Source organism: Gadus chalcogrammus, chromosome 9 (assembly GCF_026213295.1).
Source record: "Gadus chalcogrammus isolate NIFS_2021 chromosome 9, NIFS_Gcha_1.0, whole genome shotgun sequence".
Lineage (NCBI taxonomy): Eukaryota > Metazoa > Chordata > Actinopteri > Gadiformes > Gadidae > Gadus > Gadus chalcogrammus.
The window spans coordinates 14746216-14764889 of record NC_079420.1 but is presented as its reverse complement, the minus strand read 5'-3'; the positions used below and the strand labels follow the sequence as shown (position 1 = coordinate 14764889).

The window sequence follows — 18674 nt, the reverse complement described above, 5'->3', positions numbered from 1 at the left end:
GAGGCTGTAGAGAAAACACAATGAGAGAGACTACATGTCTCGTATGTGACGTCACTCTCCCTGCGACTGGCGTGGACAAGACCGACAATCTCCCCATCGGCATACAATATTTTTTGTTTTCTTTGCATGAAAAATTATCATTTAAATTCACAAACAACATGCGTGTAATCCAGGGCATATAAAGACTGGGACCAGAAAATAATTACTTTCTCTCCATTGAAACCCATTCATATCCCATGGGCTCTACCGGAAGGGGCAAGAGTTCTATACTTATACGGGGAACTCTGACCTCAAGTTTTAAATTCCACATCGCAAAACAAGCCTTTACATTCGCCATAATAACCCTATTTACGCCACATTTTCCGCACCGCGGTCCACCTCAGTACCGTGACGGTTCGGTACGAATACGTGTATCGTTACACCCCTAACACCTATGTGTAGTGGAATATCTTTTGTCATTTAAGACCACCTACATTTACTTAATTCGAAACCAACGTAAACTTAGTTTCTATGTATCAAAAGCCCCACTACATACATACAACCAAACCCCAGCTGTTGAACATGGTGTTGAACGAGCTGCTTCTGTATGAACGACACCGACACTAGCCTTGACTCGGCTGCTAATCTTTGTCCTGTACGATAACCTGCAAGCCTTGTTCACTTTACTACCTGGGGGATGAATACCATGCCTCGTCATTAGTTTTCTTTCTAGCCGTCTGCTTATCCAGTGTCCTTATCTAGGGCCTTATGAGGCCTATTGATCATTAATGGAAGCATTGACTATAGTCCTGATCTATGACGAAGGAAAGGCAAGTTGTCTGTGTAACTCTGTACTGTCTTGGCATTTTATTATGTAGTCTATGTCAAATCCTAGTTGATAAAAGCTAAAATAACTTTAATTTGTCAATTATGTGCCGGATAGTTAAAAAACGGTTATTGCCAAACTCACTTACAAGTTGTATTCATTATTGAGAGATGTTTTACGTCTGAGCAGTATTCTACCCATAAATAACATCCACCCGTTCATATAGCTGTGACCATAACGGCCTGCTCTATTGTATGCAGATGTTGCATGTGTGTTCATTTAAGGGAGCTTCACGCAGGATATTTCCAGCTGCAGTGTCCCGTCTTTAATCAGTGCGAGTGTTAAAACCCCCGCCCACAGAGGATTGGCCTGCTGGGAGGTTGGCTTTCAGAGGGAGCTGCACATGTACCACATTTATTCCCCTTCCTTTGCCATCTGATCCTCCGAGTGGCACTTCAAAGGTGGCGCTGGGTGGCGTTAATCCAAGGGCTGGTCGGCTCAGTTCGCTTGCACCAATCACTCGGCGTTTTCCGGCACTTTGCGCCCCAGCCCTCTGCCTCCCCTCCCTCTCCGTCCCTGGCCCCAGGCGTGATCAAAGCGAGGCTCCTCTCTGATGGATGAGCCCTCGACGGCCCACAAGCTGCTTGACAGGGGACCAGGAAGTGGAAGAGAGCGTGACACAGGATCTCTCAGGATCTCACCCACTTGTAACATGGCCATATACATAAAATACCCCCAATGGATAGGCACCGCCGTCTTCCAGTGATCCGTGGTCATCCACAGCCGCTGCTGGGTACACTTTGACCTGGGAAAGGGACGTTTGTAAAATATCTGTTTGAAGATCTGTTGCACCTCAAGTATCGGCTGGTATCTCGCTGACTTTTTTTGTTTATGTCTAGTTGAAGGTTCCTCGTTTAGTATAAATCAGTGCTGACCCGGCCCAAGAGTCCTCCGACGAGATTTGGAATTCTTCCTGCGCTGGGACAGGGACAGAAAGGGCCATTAGAACCTGTTTTACGAGCTACTGCAAGTAGACTGACCACCAATAGCTTTTTGAATTGGCCATTAAAAAGTGCTTAGGGGGCTTGATGAGCTGTGCCTTGTTTGAGTAATGACTTAACCGTTGGGTAATTTCTCGCCACATACTGCCTCCTCTGGTTAGCTCCTCAACGATGCAACCTTTCTGCTTGGACGTCCCTTTTTGTTGTGAAAAGCTGTATAACTTCAGGTTCGACATTGTTAGATCGTTTTCTTTTGTCACAGGATAAAATCAATCGGCACTTCTTAAACTTCCCAGGTTAACCAAGGTCACATTGTGCAGGTTTAACTTCTAGTGAGGCTTACCATCTTGTTTCACTTCTTCCCCTATTTTATTTTACAACCACATTACCAAACCATTTGTCGTATCCTGCTTTTCAACGGGTTGTTTGGTCCCTTCTGCTGTTTCTCATCATGCTGACTCGTTGGCTCCTGGCTTCCGTCTCCCTCTGAGGCCAGGAGGAGTGGAGGTCGACCTTTGAACTCTCCGGGGATCCTCTGGAGAGGGGCTGCAGTCTGCACACAGAGGGGGTACATGCGAGTGCAGAGTGAGAAACCTCGCCTATGTGGGTTATTCTCAACCTACAGGGCTCTAGCTGAATTATTGCCAGAAGACAAGCATATCCTGGCAAAGGGTCCATTCTGGTACTGATGTGGGGCACTTAACATTTATATGTCTGCAGTCTCGTCCGCCTGCTCCTTCTCATCAGTGTCCTCCCCATTAGGGCCTTGAGGCTGTCTTTGGGGACAGAAGTGCATTCTGGGAAACCCTGTGGTGTGTTTTTCAGGGGGTGGTTACCAGGAGGGGCCCGAGGCTGTGATGTGGCTCTAGGGTTCCTGCTGCCTGCTGTTTCTCCTCGGTTCTCCCAGGGCTTTAGAGTTTGCTCTGGCCGTTATTACCGCTTCATAAAACCTCAATGGCTGTCACACAATGCATGGCAGGAGAGGGGTGGGCTGAACTTGAACCTTGTCTCCAGTCAAACAGCCAGCGGCGAAACAAGCAAACCCTTGCCAGAACACTTTGAAATTCCTTTCCACCCACCTGCTGACTACCTTTGCCAGCCTACCTCCCCTTGGTTTCCAAGACTACTAAGCTTCCCCCTAGGAGCGGTTAGCTTTTTCTGGGTCTTGCGTTATAAATGTTTGACACAGACAGGAACTCCTTGCCTTCACCTCACCAATGTTCCCCTTCCCCTCTGTGAGACAGCCTGAGCGTTCCATCTCTATTGGTCCACTCTATCTATTTAATTATTATTTTTATTTTTTATTTATTTTTGTCTAATTCCGCATCCTATTGTATCATAAAACTGCATTTTCAAACGTGTGTTCACACCTGTGAAATGTGTTAATACTACTGAAGGCCTCACTCCGGTCCTTTTGTTATGCTATGTGTTGTCTGACCACTGTCTTTCTCTGACTTGCAGGAGCTGGAGAAAGCCCTGTCGGAGCAGGACTTTGATTTCCTGGGTGACCTCATCGCCTGTCTTTTACAGGGATGCTACCAGCGCAAGGACATCACGTAAGCTGCCCCATGTTTTACAGGAAAATGAGTTGCCATTGTTGACATATCATCTAGGTGGGGTTGTAACTCCTCACCTAATCAAAAGAAGAAGCTGACAAATGTACCATCCTCTGTGATGCGGCTGCCGGAGAGACCAGAGTTCCCCACTGTGTAGGACGGGGCGACAGGGAATTAAGGCCTTGCTTTCTACCAGGTTCAGAGAAGCTAAGACGGTGTGCGGAAAGACTGAACCTCGTCCTGAAATTAATCTTGGATCTGCAGCTCCCTTTGTGTGAACATAAACACCACTTTGCGTCACTATTTTTTCTTCTTTTTTGATTACACTTGAAAATAAATTCTCATATGTTTAGAAATTGACATGCATGAATCATCACAAATGGTTCAGAATTTGATGACTTGTAACATGAGGTTTTCCTCCTATGTTTAAGTAAAACATCAATAAGAGATGTGTACAGAGCATATATATTTCATACATGAAGATTTCTTTGTATATATTTTGCATGCCATGATACCTATCCATAGCTGGCATGAAGCTATTGCACCATCCTTCTTTGCGATTATGAAGGTAGGCACACGGAACCAAAACTACTGTTTGGTACAACAGCTGCAGACACATCACAGAGCGAGCATGGCTCTAGAAGGAGTCAAATTAAGCTCCGGCCGCCTTTCAAAACGTCCTCATAAAGCGCTAGGCCAAAGATCTGCTTTGGTATTCAGTAGTTCAGGTGGTTGCTATTCAGATCTACATTCGGGTTTCTCCAGACACCCCCCCCCCCCCTTTTTCTATCTCCTTTTATTCCTGGTCATCATCAGCAAGCAGCCCAGTAGTGCCAGTCAGGCCATAATAGAAAGGCAGGAACCATTCCAGGCGTCCACCTGGAGCGGCCGGCAACAGAAGGACAACTGGCTTTATTGGAGCGGACAGGCGCTGGCGTCCTGGGGACGGCTGCTCAGGCCTTTCACTGAGCTGCCCTTTTCATCCGCCCGCGCTAAACGCTCCGGCAGAGCGGGGGCCGGGGGAGGTGTGAGTGTCCGCGGGGCCTATCGGAGAGAATAAGGAGAGGCAGGAGATAGAAGGAGAGCCGGCAGTGCGAGCGGAGGACAGAGGGAGGGGGTGTGCCTGCAGCTGTGTGAAAAGTGCACGCTGCTCTTTCAAGATAAGCCATTTTTTTTTTTCCTCTTCCTCTTTCTCTGGGCTGTTGCGGGCATGCTGACCCCTGCCTCAGGCCCTTGTTCCTGTTCAGCTGAGCAGGAGCAGACAAAAAAGTGCAGATTAATCAGCCTCATCTGAGCTGGAACCGACGTTTATTTATCGGCTCACCCCACCCCACCAGTCCCCTTTCTGCAGCCGACGTTTAGCTTTGAATCGGTTTCTTCTCTGAGCTGTTTAAATAAAAAATATTCCCCCACTGCTTGCTTAACCACAGCCTGCTACAGTACCCCTTCTGATTTCAGTGCTAAGCATACCTATGCTGGCTGAAAGGTTACCTAGCCACATGTAGTGAGGCAGAGGAAACCCATCACTAGGCCCTTCTAGCAGTATATGTAGTACTAAAAGATTAAATCTTGCAAAAATGTAGAACATTTGATCGAAAATCCAGTCATTGGAAAGGAGAACAGCTTGCAAATGACTGTGGCCTTCGAAACGCAGGGCTGCACTTGGGTCTCAAATAGGGTGCAACATTCCTACAATAGCTGATACTTTGATTGCTCACGGTGTTAGAAAAGAGGCTAGTTTAAAGTCGAAACTTGGGTTAAGAAAAAGCATTTTTAAATGAATAGGCGGTATTGAGTGAAAAACATATCTGGGGCCCTGGTTTACCAATGGATAACCTAATAATCGAATGTAACATGATCCTCTTCATGTTACATTTTCATTTTGGAGTGAATGGTCACTACTACTGTGGAAGAACATGAGGAATCCATACATCACAGAAGTCATTGAGTCATACACTAAGATGGTGTTCTTCGATCAACATCTCAAATACGCTGTAGCTTGAGCCAATGGCTGTTCTTTAATACGCACTATCGAGGAATCTCAGAGTGGCCAATCACCATTTAGTCGACTGGCGTATTGTTCCGTGGGGCGGTTTGACCCCATTTCAGGTTCAGATCCCTTAATGGCCCATCTCTCTCGCTCCCGTCTCCCTTGCAGCCCCCAGGCCTTCAGCGGTTACCTCGATGACATCATCAACTATCGCTGGGAGCTGGAGGAGGGCAAGCCCAACCCCCTGCGGCAGGGCCCCTTCCAGGAGCTGCCCGTCCGCACCCAGGTGGAGCTGCTGCACCGCCTGTGTGACTACCGGCTGGACGCCGCCGACGTCTTCGACCTGCTGAAGGTAGCACGCCTCGCCGGCACCAGGCCCCCCCCCAGCTCCCCACTCTGGTTCAGAACCCATCCGAGCAATGCCGATCCACCTGGGCCTTTGACTTGACACTAACTGGTGAAGCACCCATTTATCCGCCACCGTTCATCATCGGTCGATATACGCCCTAAACACCGTGATCGGTGATTGGCTGATCAACTTGATATTTGCCCTTCCAGGAGCCGATCCAAGACTCATAAAATGATTGTGCACAAGACGTGCCATTATCTGGTTCAGTCACTGAGAAAGTATTGTTATTCTGCTTTAACATAAGTCGTAGTGTAACCATAGAAATGGATTTTTGTTGATAGGATGCCTTAACCTGCCTGCATCACGCGGTGCTTAACTCTCCCTATGTTTTTAGTTGTGTTTTTTTATTTATATAGGTTTAGCAGTAAATATAATAGCAGTAAACCTAGACATTTCGTTATTCACGCATCCCCATGTTAGCTATAACTACTAAATTACCTATAACCTGATACGTCAAGACTGCCTCGCTCACCTTCTCTGCTTTATGTGAAACTAACTTGCAGTCATAGTTCTTTCATTTCAACGTAGTTCCTACAATCTTAAGCATTGGCTACAGATTAGGGATTTTACTTTTGCCCAAAAATCATATTCGAAGTTTGTTTGTTTATTAATATTAATATTTGAATGTATTAGAATATTTATTAATAATATTTTGACCTGGATTGAGCTTCGCAAGGTTTGTTTACCGCGTTGCTATGGTTACCGATCTTGCGTGTTCCAACGGTTTATTAGGTTTCTAATAAATCGCTGTCTAATCAATACTTCATTCACTGCCTCTTCCATGGTCATTACAATATTATGAATAAACTGCGTCGGGTTCTCCGACGTCTCTCCCTCTTGGCCTGCCCATAACCGGTTTGAATATTAAGGGCTGCTTGATATTCATTCGAATTTTGATTTATTTTTTGATATTCTAATTATATTTGAATATCGAAGTTCGGAGTCAAAGCCCTACTACAGATATAGGCATCTCCTGCGTAGCTTACATGCAAACGTTTCCAATCGCACCATCTTTATAAACAATCCAGAAACGCAGTATTTTCGGTTACACTATTAATTCTATAAACCCTTACAATCATAACCAAGGAACTGTCAGTCATCATTTGTTAGCACAGCCTAGTGACAGAATTTGCTTCTTCCGGGTAGCTGTCCTTTTCTGTGAATATTGATGCGTGCCTAGTGTATCACAGGTGATACACTTACATTTGATCATATGTTGGATTAAATCAATGTTGGGCGTGTATTATCAATAAAAGCTATGTTACTATCCTTTTTAGCTCCTTTCCTTAGTGTGCAAGTAAGAGTGTGTTGGCCTTACAATTATTTAACGCTCCTTTACATTTAAATCTCTAGAAAACAGCTCCTAACTAGGGCAAACTAAACTCTGTAGTGCTATGTGTGGTTCGACTCTTATCTAGTCCAAACTAAACTCCATAGTGCTCTGTGTGGTTCGACTCTTATCTAGTCCAAACTAAACTCCATAGTGCTCTGTGTGGTTCCAATCTCAACTAGTCCAAACTAAACTCTGTAGTGCTCTCATATATTGCTGACTAACTAAGAACCCTTACATAATAAATTATTCTATTAATATATATTTCACTATTAAAAGAAAATTGGTCCTTTGTATTTGATCGACTGATCACACATCTAAAAGATCGCTGGACGGGATCGGCCTAAAAAGACCTGATCGGGGCATCTCTAACATTGTATGCATGCTTTATGTCCTGGAAATTGCGTTGAATTTACTCATTCAACGCATAGTATACGAACAATTCATGTCCTTCCTATTTGTGATAGTAGGGGTCATAGAGACACTGATAAAAGGCCATTTGAAAAGGCTATTCACTGTGGAGTTCACTGAGGGAAGGGTTGTAAAGTTCAAAGTCTCCGAGTGTTTATCACATCAACACAGATAGTGGTTCTTATGTAACCTAGATGCTGGGGGCATGCAGAACCTTCATCCATTATTATGTTGCAGGTAGGAGGTTAATGACTACGCTAACTTCTTGTTTAATTCATTACATAACAGCAGCATAGTAACTTGACACGCAACATTAAGAAATCCCACTTGCCCAATCCGATAAATAGGTGTGTGTGTGTGTGTGTGTGTGTGTGTGTGTGTGTGTGTGTGTGTGTGTGTGTGTGTGTGTGTGTGTGTGTGTGTGTGTGTGTGTGTGTGTGTGTGTGTGTGTGTGTGTGTGTGTGTGTGTGTGGCGGATATTGCAATCGTTCAAGATGACAAACTGGCCACAAAACACTCTTTGGCCCAATCCCATTTCTACCCCTTACCCCTTCCCCATACCCCTTCAAAACAAGGGGTAAGGGGTAGAAATGGGATTGGGCCTTTGTATCCAGCCCTCCTTGGTACCAGTAATGACGCCTCTGTAGTTATTATTTGGTGCTTGATTGGGACGGATGGCGGCTCGTGTCGTCAGGTGAGGTGCATCCCGTAGCCCTGGGTGTTGATCCCTCCTCTCCCCTCCTCCAGGGCCTGGACGCTGACAGCCTGCGGGTGGAACCCCTGGGGCAGGATGGGAGCGGGGCCCTCTACTGGTACTTCTATGGCACGCGCATGTACAAAGAGGAGCCCGTCAGATGGAAAGCAGAGCCGCTCAGGTAAACTGTGTGTGTGTGTAAACTCTATTCAACCGCCCATTCATTATACTTCCTTGTAGCAAACCTTGCCAGACAATGGTGAAGCGTACTGATGTTTCCAAAGAGTTAATTAATGTACAGCCGTTCGTTCCTTATTTTGGTACATTAGTCCTTTCCTTTCTGGAACACCGTGAGAGCTCAGGACAGACAAATAAACGAAATGAGCTCTTAGAAACAAAAAAAGAGCTCTTAGAAGCGAAAATCGAAACCGTACTTAAGCTTACCATCACCGCATAGTACATACACTCTACAGAAGCTAAAGTTAGTATGAACAGCAACATAAATATTAGCCTGGAGAATAAACAATCTTACATTAAGTCCGCTAAACACACATAACTCCACATAAAACATATTTTTACAACATACCTTGTTCCAATTCTAGCCAGGTGCTTAACACATACAGGGAAATCCTTACAATCGCGGAGCGTTATTGATCTCTGACCGTCACATGTTATCGTCTGCTCGTGGACTTATGGTCCGGGAGTACCGAAATAAAAGCATGTAATAGTAAAGTAGAAACGACAATTAAAAGCATACAGGCAGCGATAATCTGATAAGCGATAATAGTTAATTACATTCCTTGTTAATCAAGTACTGTCGAGTACTGTGTGTTTATTCGATTATTGCTACCAGATATGCTGTACTTGATTCTACAGTACCGTTTTGTGACAGGGCTGCAATGTTTCCTACTTGGTGACCTTGTGTCAGGGAGGGTGGGGGGGGGGTGTTTGCATTGTGTCCCCCCTGACACAAGTTTTAACAAGGCCATTAGAGGTTGATTTGTTGGTGTTCTGCTCTGTAAAAGAGCCTGTGATATTCACCTCCATTCCCATCGGTGCTCTACAGTGAACCGCCTGAAGGGAATCCACCGGAGAAGAAGAAGAAGAGGGGGCGGCCCCCGAAGAAGAGGGTGGAAGACCTCCAGCTGAGGTGACACTAGTGAAAGTTTGTCTCAACTCAGACTTTCCTTTTGCATTTCCGTCGTCATTTTGCCTCGTTCTTCCAATTGTAGCTCTCTGTATCTCGTTTTCTCCAATGGAGGATTTATAGGAGGATTTATAGTTGGTCTTTCAGCAGAGACTTTAATCCACCCTGGAACCAGGACAGCCTTGAATCAGCCTTCTGGAACATACAATACATCTTATCAAATGCATTATTTAGTTAAGCAGGATAATTGGTAGTTGTAGGGGTGTACACATTCAGTTTACTTATAGTCCCATACAGCATCATATACATTGCCTGAAGATTAGGTTAATTGTTAATTGTATTATTCTTTTTCTTCTTTGTGTTTTGACAATTTGGAAATGGAACAAATAACTATTACAAGAGGCAATCCATTGTCTTACTGTCTTAGTAAAAAAGTTACATGATAAGACTAACTAAATAAATAAATACAAATCTCTCCCTTACAAAGAAGTGAAGCTGAAGAGATCGTCCTCATCACATTGATGTTTGTGTTACAGTGAGGCGGAGAGCGAGGTTCAGACTGACACCGCCCTGGACAGCCCCCCCCCTGGCACAGGTAGGAGTCTTAACCGCCAGACAAGGCCCCGTTTTCAAATGGGAGCCGTCCAACATTCCACTCGGTGTCAGTAGTGCAGGGCCGGGGAGGCGGTCACCTTGGACCTGAGTCTGTCTCTCCTCCCCCCAGACCGCCAGAGAGGCTGCTGGTCCCTGGTGTGCGACACGGAGCCTCAGTGGGTCAGTCTTGCGGAGAGCATCAAGGACAAAACCTCCCCGCAGGACCGCCATCTCCACCGCATCATCAGCCAGAACTTCCTGCCAGAGATCAGCAGCATGATTGAGCACAAGGTCGGTCCTGCCGCGCGCCGCCATTGGTCCTCGTCGCAGCCGTCTGTTTCCCTCGCTCTATCTCCCACTCTCTCTCTCTCCAGTGTTCTTGTCGTTACATTTTGAGAAAAATGTGTATAAATGCTCTTTACTTGATTAAAGTAGGGTCATGTTCAGTGCTGTTTAAAAGAACGGCGTTAACGCCGTAATTTTTTCAGTAATGGGGTAATCTAACTAATTACTGTTTCCGTCGTTACAACGCCATTGCCTTTACTGTACGTTAAATGCAGTGCGTTGCTATGAATCGATTGAATGAATTGCGTAATCCTAACGCACCCCTGGCTCCAAACACAAACTGCTAGTGAGGAGTTACTTTTTGGAACAAGTAGTGAGTAACTTTAACTAATCACTTTTTTTAAGTAACATTCCCAACACCGTTCATGTTACAAATAGGAGTTTAGAGAGCTAGTTTGGGAGAGAGGCCACTGCAATCATGTTCTAAGTCATTCTCTGTATTACTTGGTTCCAAAAGCCTGGTTGCTGTTGAGTCACAACAAACTCAGGTTCAGACAGTCCAGGCTTTGAAGACTATCAGGAAGGAGGGAGTTCTTTCGGGAATTCTTGACTTACCGCTGTGAGTCAGGGAGCAGGAAGAGAAGCATGTGCTTGTCCTTGATGAAATTTGGATCGGGTTCAAGGCCTTGAGCCAGATCCTGACTGGAGGTGGAGTAGACCAGTGCACAGCGTGTCTTTCACTGGCTCGGAAGTGATCTGCTGAAGCCCACCTGTCAGGCCTGTAGGACACCAACTGGTTATTATGGGAACTGGAATTATTCTCCTGGGAGTTACTCTCTCTTCTGGCTTAGTTTTCCATCATATTTTTGATATTTATAGAAATGGAACTCGTCACTGCTCCATTACCTTTTCTATTTCCTTCATGGGAAATAATAAGTCTGCTGTCATTTAATGTGTTTTACCACTGTTCAGGTTCAATGTTTTAACATAAGGTTTGTGGACTTGCATTACCCTCTGCTCATTTATAGCCAGCCCTTTTGTTGCGTTGCTATGGAAACCATTGAACTCGAGCGGTTGTGTAGGGAGCCGAGCTCTGCAGATAGGTGTCGGCACAGGGGTCACTCCCTTATTGTCCCTGGACAAATGTGTTCTTGTCCTTCATGGTCGCGTAGCTCCGCTGTAGCGCTTCCCACTCCCAGATTACCACCGAACAACCTTCAGAGAAGCAGTCTGCTGAACGCAGCGCCTCTTAAACCCACTGGGGATTTCCGGGGACTATTCCCGGGCTCGTGCAATAATTGGAGGAACAAAATCAGAATCAGTATGCGCAGACACGCACGCCGATGCGCACGCCCTCAGATGCACACGAGGCCAACACCCGCACCCTTTTGGGGTGCGGGCGTTGGCCTCGTGTGCATCTGAGGACGTGCGCATCTGTGTGCGTGTCTCAGGCTGCTGTCACCCACGGTCGGAGGAGGTCTCCTCACCTTGAGGCAGGACGGTGCCTCTTGATTGACGGCCTGGCTGTGCTGCAGGATTCTCCCCGACCTCTTAAGTGGCGACAGCAGAGGCACTCCATCTTGTGTGCGGGGGCAGGGGTAATTGTGTGTGTGTGTGTGTGTGTGTGTGTGATCGCACGTGTGGGGGAGGCTTGGATTGATAATGCACAGCGCAAGGGACCCCAGGACATGTTAAGACTAAGCTGAAATAGGGTGTGCTGTGGCGGTATGGAGGAGGCTGGTGCGAGGTTACTGTAGCTCAGCTGGCCCGTTTTGCGGTGACAGGCCATCAGAGTCATCGTCCCTTTTGTCTCACTCTCCACTCACTCTGGTCCTCACTCCAGACCAGCAGTAGTTTTTCTGTGGCAGCCAGGGGCCTGGCTCTGACACGTCCCTGTGCTGCCGGCAGCGTCTGGCTGACAGATTTGCTCTCACTGATGCACCCTGACATGAGCCGCGGAGGCCAGACCCTGATATAGAAAGCCTTTAAAGAGATCTACTTAAACTCCCTGGTGGGCGGCTCTCTCGCTCTCTCTGCCTCCTATATGCTATGTCCTCACCGTACAAGCATGAATCAGTCCCCCCAGAAAAACGCAGCGTTTTTTTGTGATTGTTGCGGCCAAAAATCCTTGATTATACAGCACGTTTTCTTAAAAAAATGCGATGAAATATGCGGCAAATTTATGCAATTTTATGCGAAGAAATTGCAGGAACTTGCAAAAATTGCGGGAACTTCCGATAAAAATGCGGGAACTTGCGAAAAATGCAGCTTTTCAAAGACGTTCACGTCGCTTAATTACGTCACTTCATAACGTTCCCATGGCAACAGGGGGAAATGGCTGCTCTTGTGTGAAGTAAACGCAACATTTTTCAACTTTCTGCTAAGATATATGTGACTTTTTTGCAACGAAAATGCAGGGATTATGAAATCATGCAAGCCCCGCATATTTTGTGCGGAAATCTGCAATTTATGCGGTGAAAGTGCGGCATATTTGAAAAAATGAATCTGCAGACTGGCTGATTATGCGTTGAATTATGCGATCGCATAATCACGTTTTTCTGGAGGGTCTGATGAATTCTGAATGCCATCTGACATGCTGGCTTACACATGTTTGTATTACCGCATTAGAATTACTCCTTCAAACATTCAGAGATGAAGGCATCTCGGCATGTGCAGGTTGCCCAGGTAGACTGGCAGGGAAGGCCATCTCTCTGGGTGTAGACTCTGTCACCTCTATGGTAGCCAGGCTCAGCTTCTCTGCTGTTCTGTGTTGATCTACAGGAAAAGGAGCAGAAGCAGAAGCTTCTGGAGCCCTCACCAATCCGCGCATCCGGGCGCCACTCCGAGAAACGGATCCACCAAGAGGAAGAGGTGCGTCTCACAAAAATGCACTTTGACCTCATTGAGGGCGTCGACGCAGGAACTATGTGAACCATGATGTTTTTTTTCTAATTCTAATAAACAGTAACCTTCAATCATTCAATTAAATATCTTATGTGTGTAGTAACCTAACCTAACACTGGGTGGCAGGATGGGCCTTTGGATGTAATGTTTCCTGCATGTCTGCCTTCAGGACGACCTGCCAGCCATGCCCGAGGTGGACAAAAGGAAGGACGGGGATTTGGACCGGCAGCTCCTGTTGGCGGAGCAGCGACGGGAGGACGAGCGCTTCCTGCAGGAGGAGAGGCAGAGGGAGGAGATGGAGAAGGTCAAGGCCGTGGAAGGTAACGGTGGCGCCAAAGACAGATCTACACCTCTATGACGGGTACACCGACCCAGATGACCTTTGCAGTGGGATCAAGAACAGAACCTTTGGAGTGGGCCCTCCGTATCCATGGGTCCTCACTGTATGCCTGTTGGGGGGGCGGCGCCTCTGGCCGGGTGATTTATATGAGGGGCGCCCGGACTGAGAGGGGCAGTGTTAGCAGGGGCCTTTTAAGCACAGTATCTCTTCTCCTTCCCTCTGATGTCATCTGCCAGGGTTAATGAACTGCTGATGGTGCTTCAGAGGAGCCTCATTAATGCGTTCTAGATGAACAGCAGGACCTGCTCTCTGTGTGGATTGCCGATGTGGAATACTCCTTGAAACGCCTTTAATCCACACAGCAGGGGACCGGCAGCCCTCTCTGCCTTTCATGTTAAAGATAAAGTGTGTGTGGGTGTGCGTGCATATATATAGTGCTCTCCCTGTACTGGCCTTTTGATCAACTGATCCTGATGGAAGATGGCTGGCTGATAAATAGTCTATGTTGAAGTGGTGTGGGCCTGGTTGGTAATGGCTCTGCTCAGAACCCAGGGGTTCCAAATGGATGCTGTTCAAAAGCGACAATGCGTTTTAGATTTTAATGTTTGATCCAATACCGTTTTGTTTGCAGAACGAGCCAAACGAAGAAAGCTGCGGGAAGAGAAGGCCTGGTTGCTCTCTCAGGGTAAAGATCTGCCCCCAGAGCTGATGAATCTGGACCCTCACTCGCCCATCCGCAGGTCGCGCAAGACCAAGGAGTTGTAAGGAGCCCCTTTCATTTCAGCCTCTTCAGGGCATGTTTCTAAAACGCATTGTTTCCTCTGCTCTGAAATGGCTGGTAACATTTGATGCGTGTCCAATTTTCAGTTATGAAATCGACGATGACTACACTGCGCTTTACAAAGGTAAGATATGGGTTATTTTTGTAGCTGTTGCACCAGGCCAATAACAAGACGGCTGTTGATATCTTTCTGCATGGTATGCTCTCTGAAGTCGTACCTGGTTTGTTCTCTCCAGTGTTGGAGACCCTCAAAGCGCATAAAGACTCCTGGCCCTTCATGGAGCCTGTGGACGACTCCTACGCCCCCAACTACCATGAGCTCATTCAGGTACTAGAGGCCGTCTAGTACAGACCAGCCCCACAGCAGCAGCAGGCTCTCATGTTTGTTTTGACTTCAGAAACCTCTGGCATGCTCTTCCATCGCTTCAGAAGGGATTAGGTCCTATTGTAGTTTGGTAATTGTGCTACTTTGTCATTTAGACTCCCATGGATCTGTCCACCATCGAGAGGAAGCTGAACGAAGGCGACTACATCGCAAAGGAAGAGTTTGTAACTGACGTGAAACTTATGTTTCAAAACTGCATGGAGTACAACGGGGAAGACAGCGGTGAGAGCGATTGGAACTGCAGCCTTCCTCACGTCCTTCGTGGGGGAAAAAAAGAGGATGTTGTTTTCTAACCTATGAGGATGTAGATCTTATGTACTAAAAGTGTGTGTGTGTGTGTGTGTGTGTGTGTGTGTGTGTGTGTGTGTGTGTGTGTGTGTGTGTGTGTGTGTGTGTGTTGATGGCCAGGCAGGGCAGTCTTGACAGTGATTAATGGGGAGTGATTGAGCTGTGCTCCACTGCTCAGAGGGGGGTGTGGGGGGGGGCTGGCTCCGGCCCTGCAGTGCCAGAGAGACATTCCAGCCCTAAGCCCCCTGTCTGGAGCCATCCATCCGACTCAATGCTCTCCCCAGGGGAAGAGGAGGAGGAGGAGGAGGATGGGGGGGGGGAGAGGTGGGGGAATCTTTTCCAGAGGGGGCTGAAGGAGCCTAGGGGGTCAACTGACGCCCTTTGACCTGGTCAGCAGCAACGGCCCCTGTGTGTGTGTGTGTGTGTGTGTGTGTGTGTGTGTGTCATGCTGATCGATCAGTGGTGTGGAGTGTGAGGAAATGAGCTGGTGAGAGAATGTTTGTGACTGGAAGTGTTTTTCCTGGCTAATGCGGTCACATGCCACACCTCGGTGACTTCATAAGAACAGCAAATATTAAAGGTGCAAGTGTGGGTTTGAGGGGCATCTAGCGCTGAGGTTGCAGAGGTCAACCAACTGAGTACCCCCTCCTCACCCCTCCCTTTCAAAAGATGTAGGAGACACAATGGTGGCCTGTAGTGGCATGTTTTGTGTACTTCCAAAATGGTGTCATCGTCTCCGACAGCATCCAAGTGTGAATTAATGAGGCTCCTTGATCGATTTATAAATTCTATAAACACGTTATTTATGTTATGTTATTTATGTAAAATGATAGGTCATATCTTAGTAAGTAGGATTTTGATTCTTAATGTCGAGGGACAGTGAACCCAATTTTTCTTTTTCTTTTATACGTATTAGTTGATTGTCCAAATAGTTTGCAATGCCATTTTGTCACTGATACTCAAATGAGACTGTAATCAGAGAAGAAGTCTGTGTGTGTCGTTCATATCCGTGTCTGAGAGAGGGTAACGCTTCTGGGACACTTGGTATACTACCTTGGTCATTTAGGGTAACCATGCTCACAAGCGCGGTATGAAGAAATATCCCAAATGGGCCATGGTCCTGGGGATAACACCCCACCCCACACCTCTATAGAACTTGGCCCTAAAATGAATTATTCTGAATTTTGAGTGTCTAAATGAACTTGTGTGCTCGCCCTCCCCCAGAGTACACCAACATGGCGGACTCTCTGGAGCGCTGCTTCAGCCGCGCCCTCCTGAAGCACTTCCCCTCGGAGGACGGCGACACGGACGAGGAGTTCCACGTGAGCGGCGAGGACCGCGAGCGCAAGGAGCGCAAGCGCAGCCGCGGCAGCAAGCAGCCGGGGCCCGACAGCCTGATCAGGGCCACGGAGCAGGCCCACCGCAAGCGCAGCGCCCCGGGGGGCAAGGGCAGCACCCCCCCCGCCGAGGAGGAGGGCAAGAAGCCCGGCCGGCCGCCGCCCCCGCCCCACTGGGCCACCGGGCCGCCCCATCACCCCCTGGGCCCGCAGCACCTGGGCGGCGGCGGGATGTACCGCCCAGGACCACAGGTAGCCCGCCACAGCGTCTCAATCCCGTCGGATGTCTCTGGAAGTAATGCGCCCGTGTTCAGATCAGTACCGCGCTGAAGCAGCTTGGTTTATCAGTGCACTACTTTCAATATATAAGATACCATTCCAGTGTGGCTGATCTGATCATGGTTATCGATCAACATGAAAATATGTTGTGCGGAAAGAGGACAAAAACGATAGCAATTAACACATCATTTTTAATGGTGTTAAAAATCAGAGTTGCAGTCTCTTAATTCAATTGACCCCCCCCCCCCCCTAACTCTTTCATAACTGTTTCTCTGGTAGATGCATGGACCTCCTGGCCCCCACGGTCCGCCCATGTATTCCCAGAGGATGGCCATGGACCCCCGCTTTGCCTACTCTGCTCAGGGGGCTCACATACCCAGGCACGGCGACCCCGGTCTGCATCGCATGCCGCACAACTTCAGCATGCAGGTGCGTACCCCCAGGGCAGGGGCGGGGTTGGGGGGTCATGGGAAACACTGATGACCAAGGGCTTGAGGCCTTTTCCAGCTAATTGACATGCTTTACTTCACGACACGGACAGCGTTGTTCAGGGATGCAGCCTTTCCACTTTAATTGTAAATGTGCTTACATTTGCTATGCTATGAAGTACTATCGTTTTGGCGCTTGCAGATACAGAGAACCGATCTGCGTACTTCAAAATACCATAACAGTGGTATGTGTTGTGGGCTGAGAGTTGGAGGAAAGATGGGGGTAGTGTTATCGCCATGGGGGCCACGGCATCTTTGAGATGCTTTTTTTATTATGTGCATGTGCGTTATAATGAGCTCAGGTTGCTCTCTGTCATTAGTGGTGTCGGGTGGTTTTATAGTATAAGATTTATGAGTACGAAATACATGAGCACAGTATCGGGTCTGAGTTCGGCTATTTGTGAAGCGTCTTTGAGTATTTAGAAATCTGCTATAAATAACTGATCAATTACTATTATTATTATCGGTATCTGTGCATAACGTTGTTAGTTGGCCCCCTGCCCGGGGGTCAAAATGTTTTTTTCTTTAGATTGTGGGCATAAGTTGCTTGACCTACTAACTATTCTTTATGTTTGATGTAGTAAGGAATACGTTTGGTGAAACTCGACTGACACAAAACATTTGTACTTTCAGCATCACCTGCGTGACGGTCTGCACGGGGGTCTCCGATACCCCATGGGTCCAGACGCCCACCAGCCACAGCCCCAGCACCAACAGCAGCACCCCTACGTCGGCCCCACGCACGGGCCCTCGCTAGGCCCGCGCCCTGTGGCCCTTCAGCCCGGGCCCCCCTCCGAGGCCAGCATGTACCCGACCCGCCAGCGGCCAGAGGGGCACACCATGCACCCCCTGGCCAACAGATACCCCATCCCAGAGGGCCCCCCGCAGCACAAGTACCCAGGCTTCGGGGCCCCCGGTATGGGCCTGTCCAACATGTGGCCCGGTATGCACCACCAGCCCCAAGAGAGGCCGCACGGGCCCCACATGCATGACCCCAACATGGCCGGCCAGCCCCATTACAACCAGGGAGGGGTGCCCCCGCCGCTAGGACAAAAGCCCTGGCCAGAGCCCGCCGCAGGATACCCCCACATGCCCGCCCCCAACGCCCAGTACCGAGTGCCCCCGGCCGGGAGCTCCCTCGGCGGCGCGGCCCCCCAGCCCGCGCCGCACCCAGACGCCGGCCGGCGGCGGCTGGCCTCCATGCTGGAGAGCCCAGAGATGCTGGCCCTGCAGCAGCTGTCGGCCTCCTCCGGACCCCCCGCGGGGCCCCCTCGCCAGCACATGGGCACCCTCCAGCAGCAGAAGCCCGGGCCCCCGTCAGCAGTTGGCAGCGCCCCAGCATACGCCCCCCGGCCGCCCCCCCCTCCCCAGGAGGTTCAGCTGCTGCGGCCCGCCAGAGACAATGGGCCAGACAGACGGCCTCCCCAGCAGACGGACACGCCGCTCAGAGGTACCCCGCCACACATGGGCCACGTTGCCTCCTCTGGCGTTTGTTACACGCAGAGTCTAGAGTGGAGAGTTTAAACACAGCCACACATCGGGGACACACACGTCTACCGTTTGTTTCTTCAGTGAGGACAGGGTCATTACTGTTATATTTAAGGTTTCAAACCAAAATTATTATTTTCATTTTTTTAACATGTTTGTGTC

General features: G+C 48.3%; 1 protein-coding gene across 1 annotated transcript in view; it reads left to right on the top strand.

Moving 5' to 3' along the window:
* Window positions 1-18674, top strand: part of LOC130389154 (chromatin remodeling regulator CECR2) — a 35369-nt gene that overhangs the window by 11512 nt on the left and 5183 nt on the right. Inside the window, exons 2-16 of the mRNA XM_056598825.1 lie at window positions 3268-3362; window positions 5521-5704; window positions 8250-8377; window positions 9263-9346; window positions 9880-9938; window positions 10068-10228; window positions 13004-13093; window positions 13296-13446; window positions 14098-14227; window positions 14334-14371; window positions 14484-14575; window positions 14728-14854; window positions 16145-16509; window positions 16816-16965; window positions 17658-18474. Coding sequence (XP_056454800.1) covers window positions 3268-3362; window positions 5521-5704; window positions 8250-8377; window positions 9263-9346; window positions 9880-9938; window positions 10068-10228; window positions 13004-13093; window positions 13296-13446; window positions 14098-14227; window positions 14334-14371; window positions 14484-14575; window positions 14728-14854; window positions 16145-16509; window positions 16816-16965; window positions 17658-18474 — 2671 coding nt within the window. The remainder of the gene's footprint in view (window positions 1-3267; window positions 3363-5520; window positions 5705-8249; window positions 8378-9262; window positions 9347-9879; window positions 9939-10067; window positions 10229-13003; window positions 13094-13295; window positions 13447-14097; window positions 14228-14333; window positions 14372-14483; window positions 14576-14727; window positions 14855-16144; window positions 16510-16815; window positions 16966-17657; window positions 18475-18674) is intronic.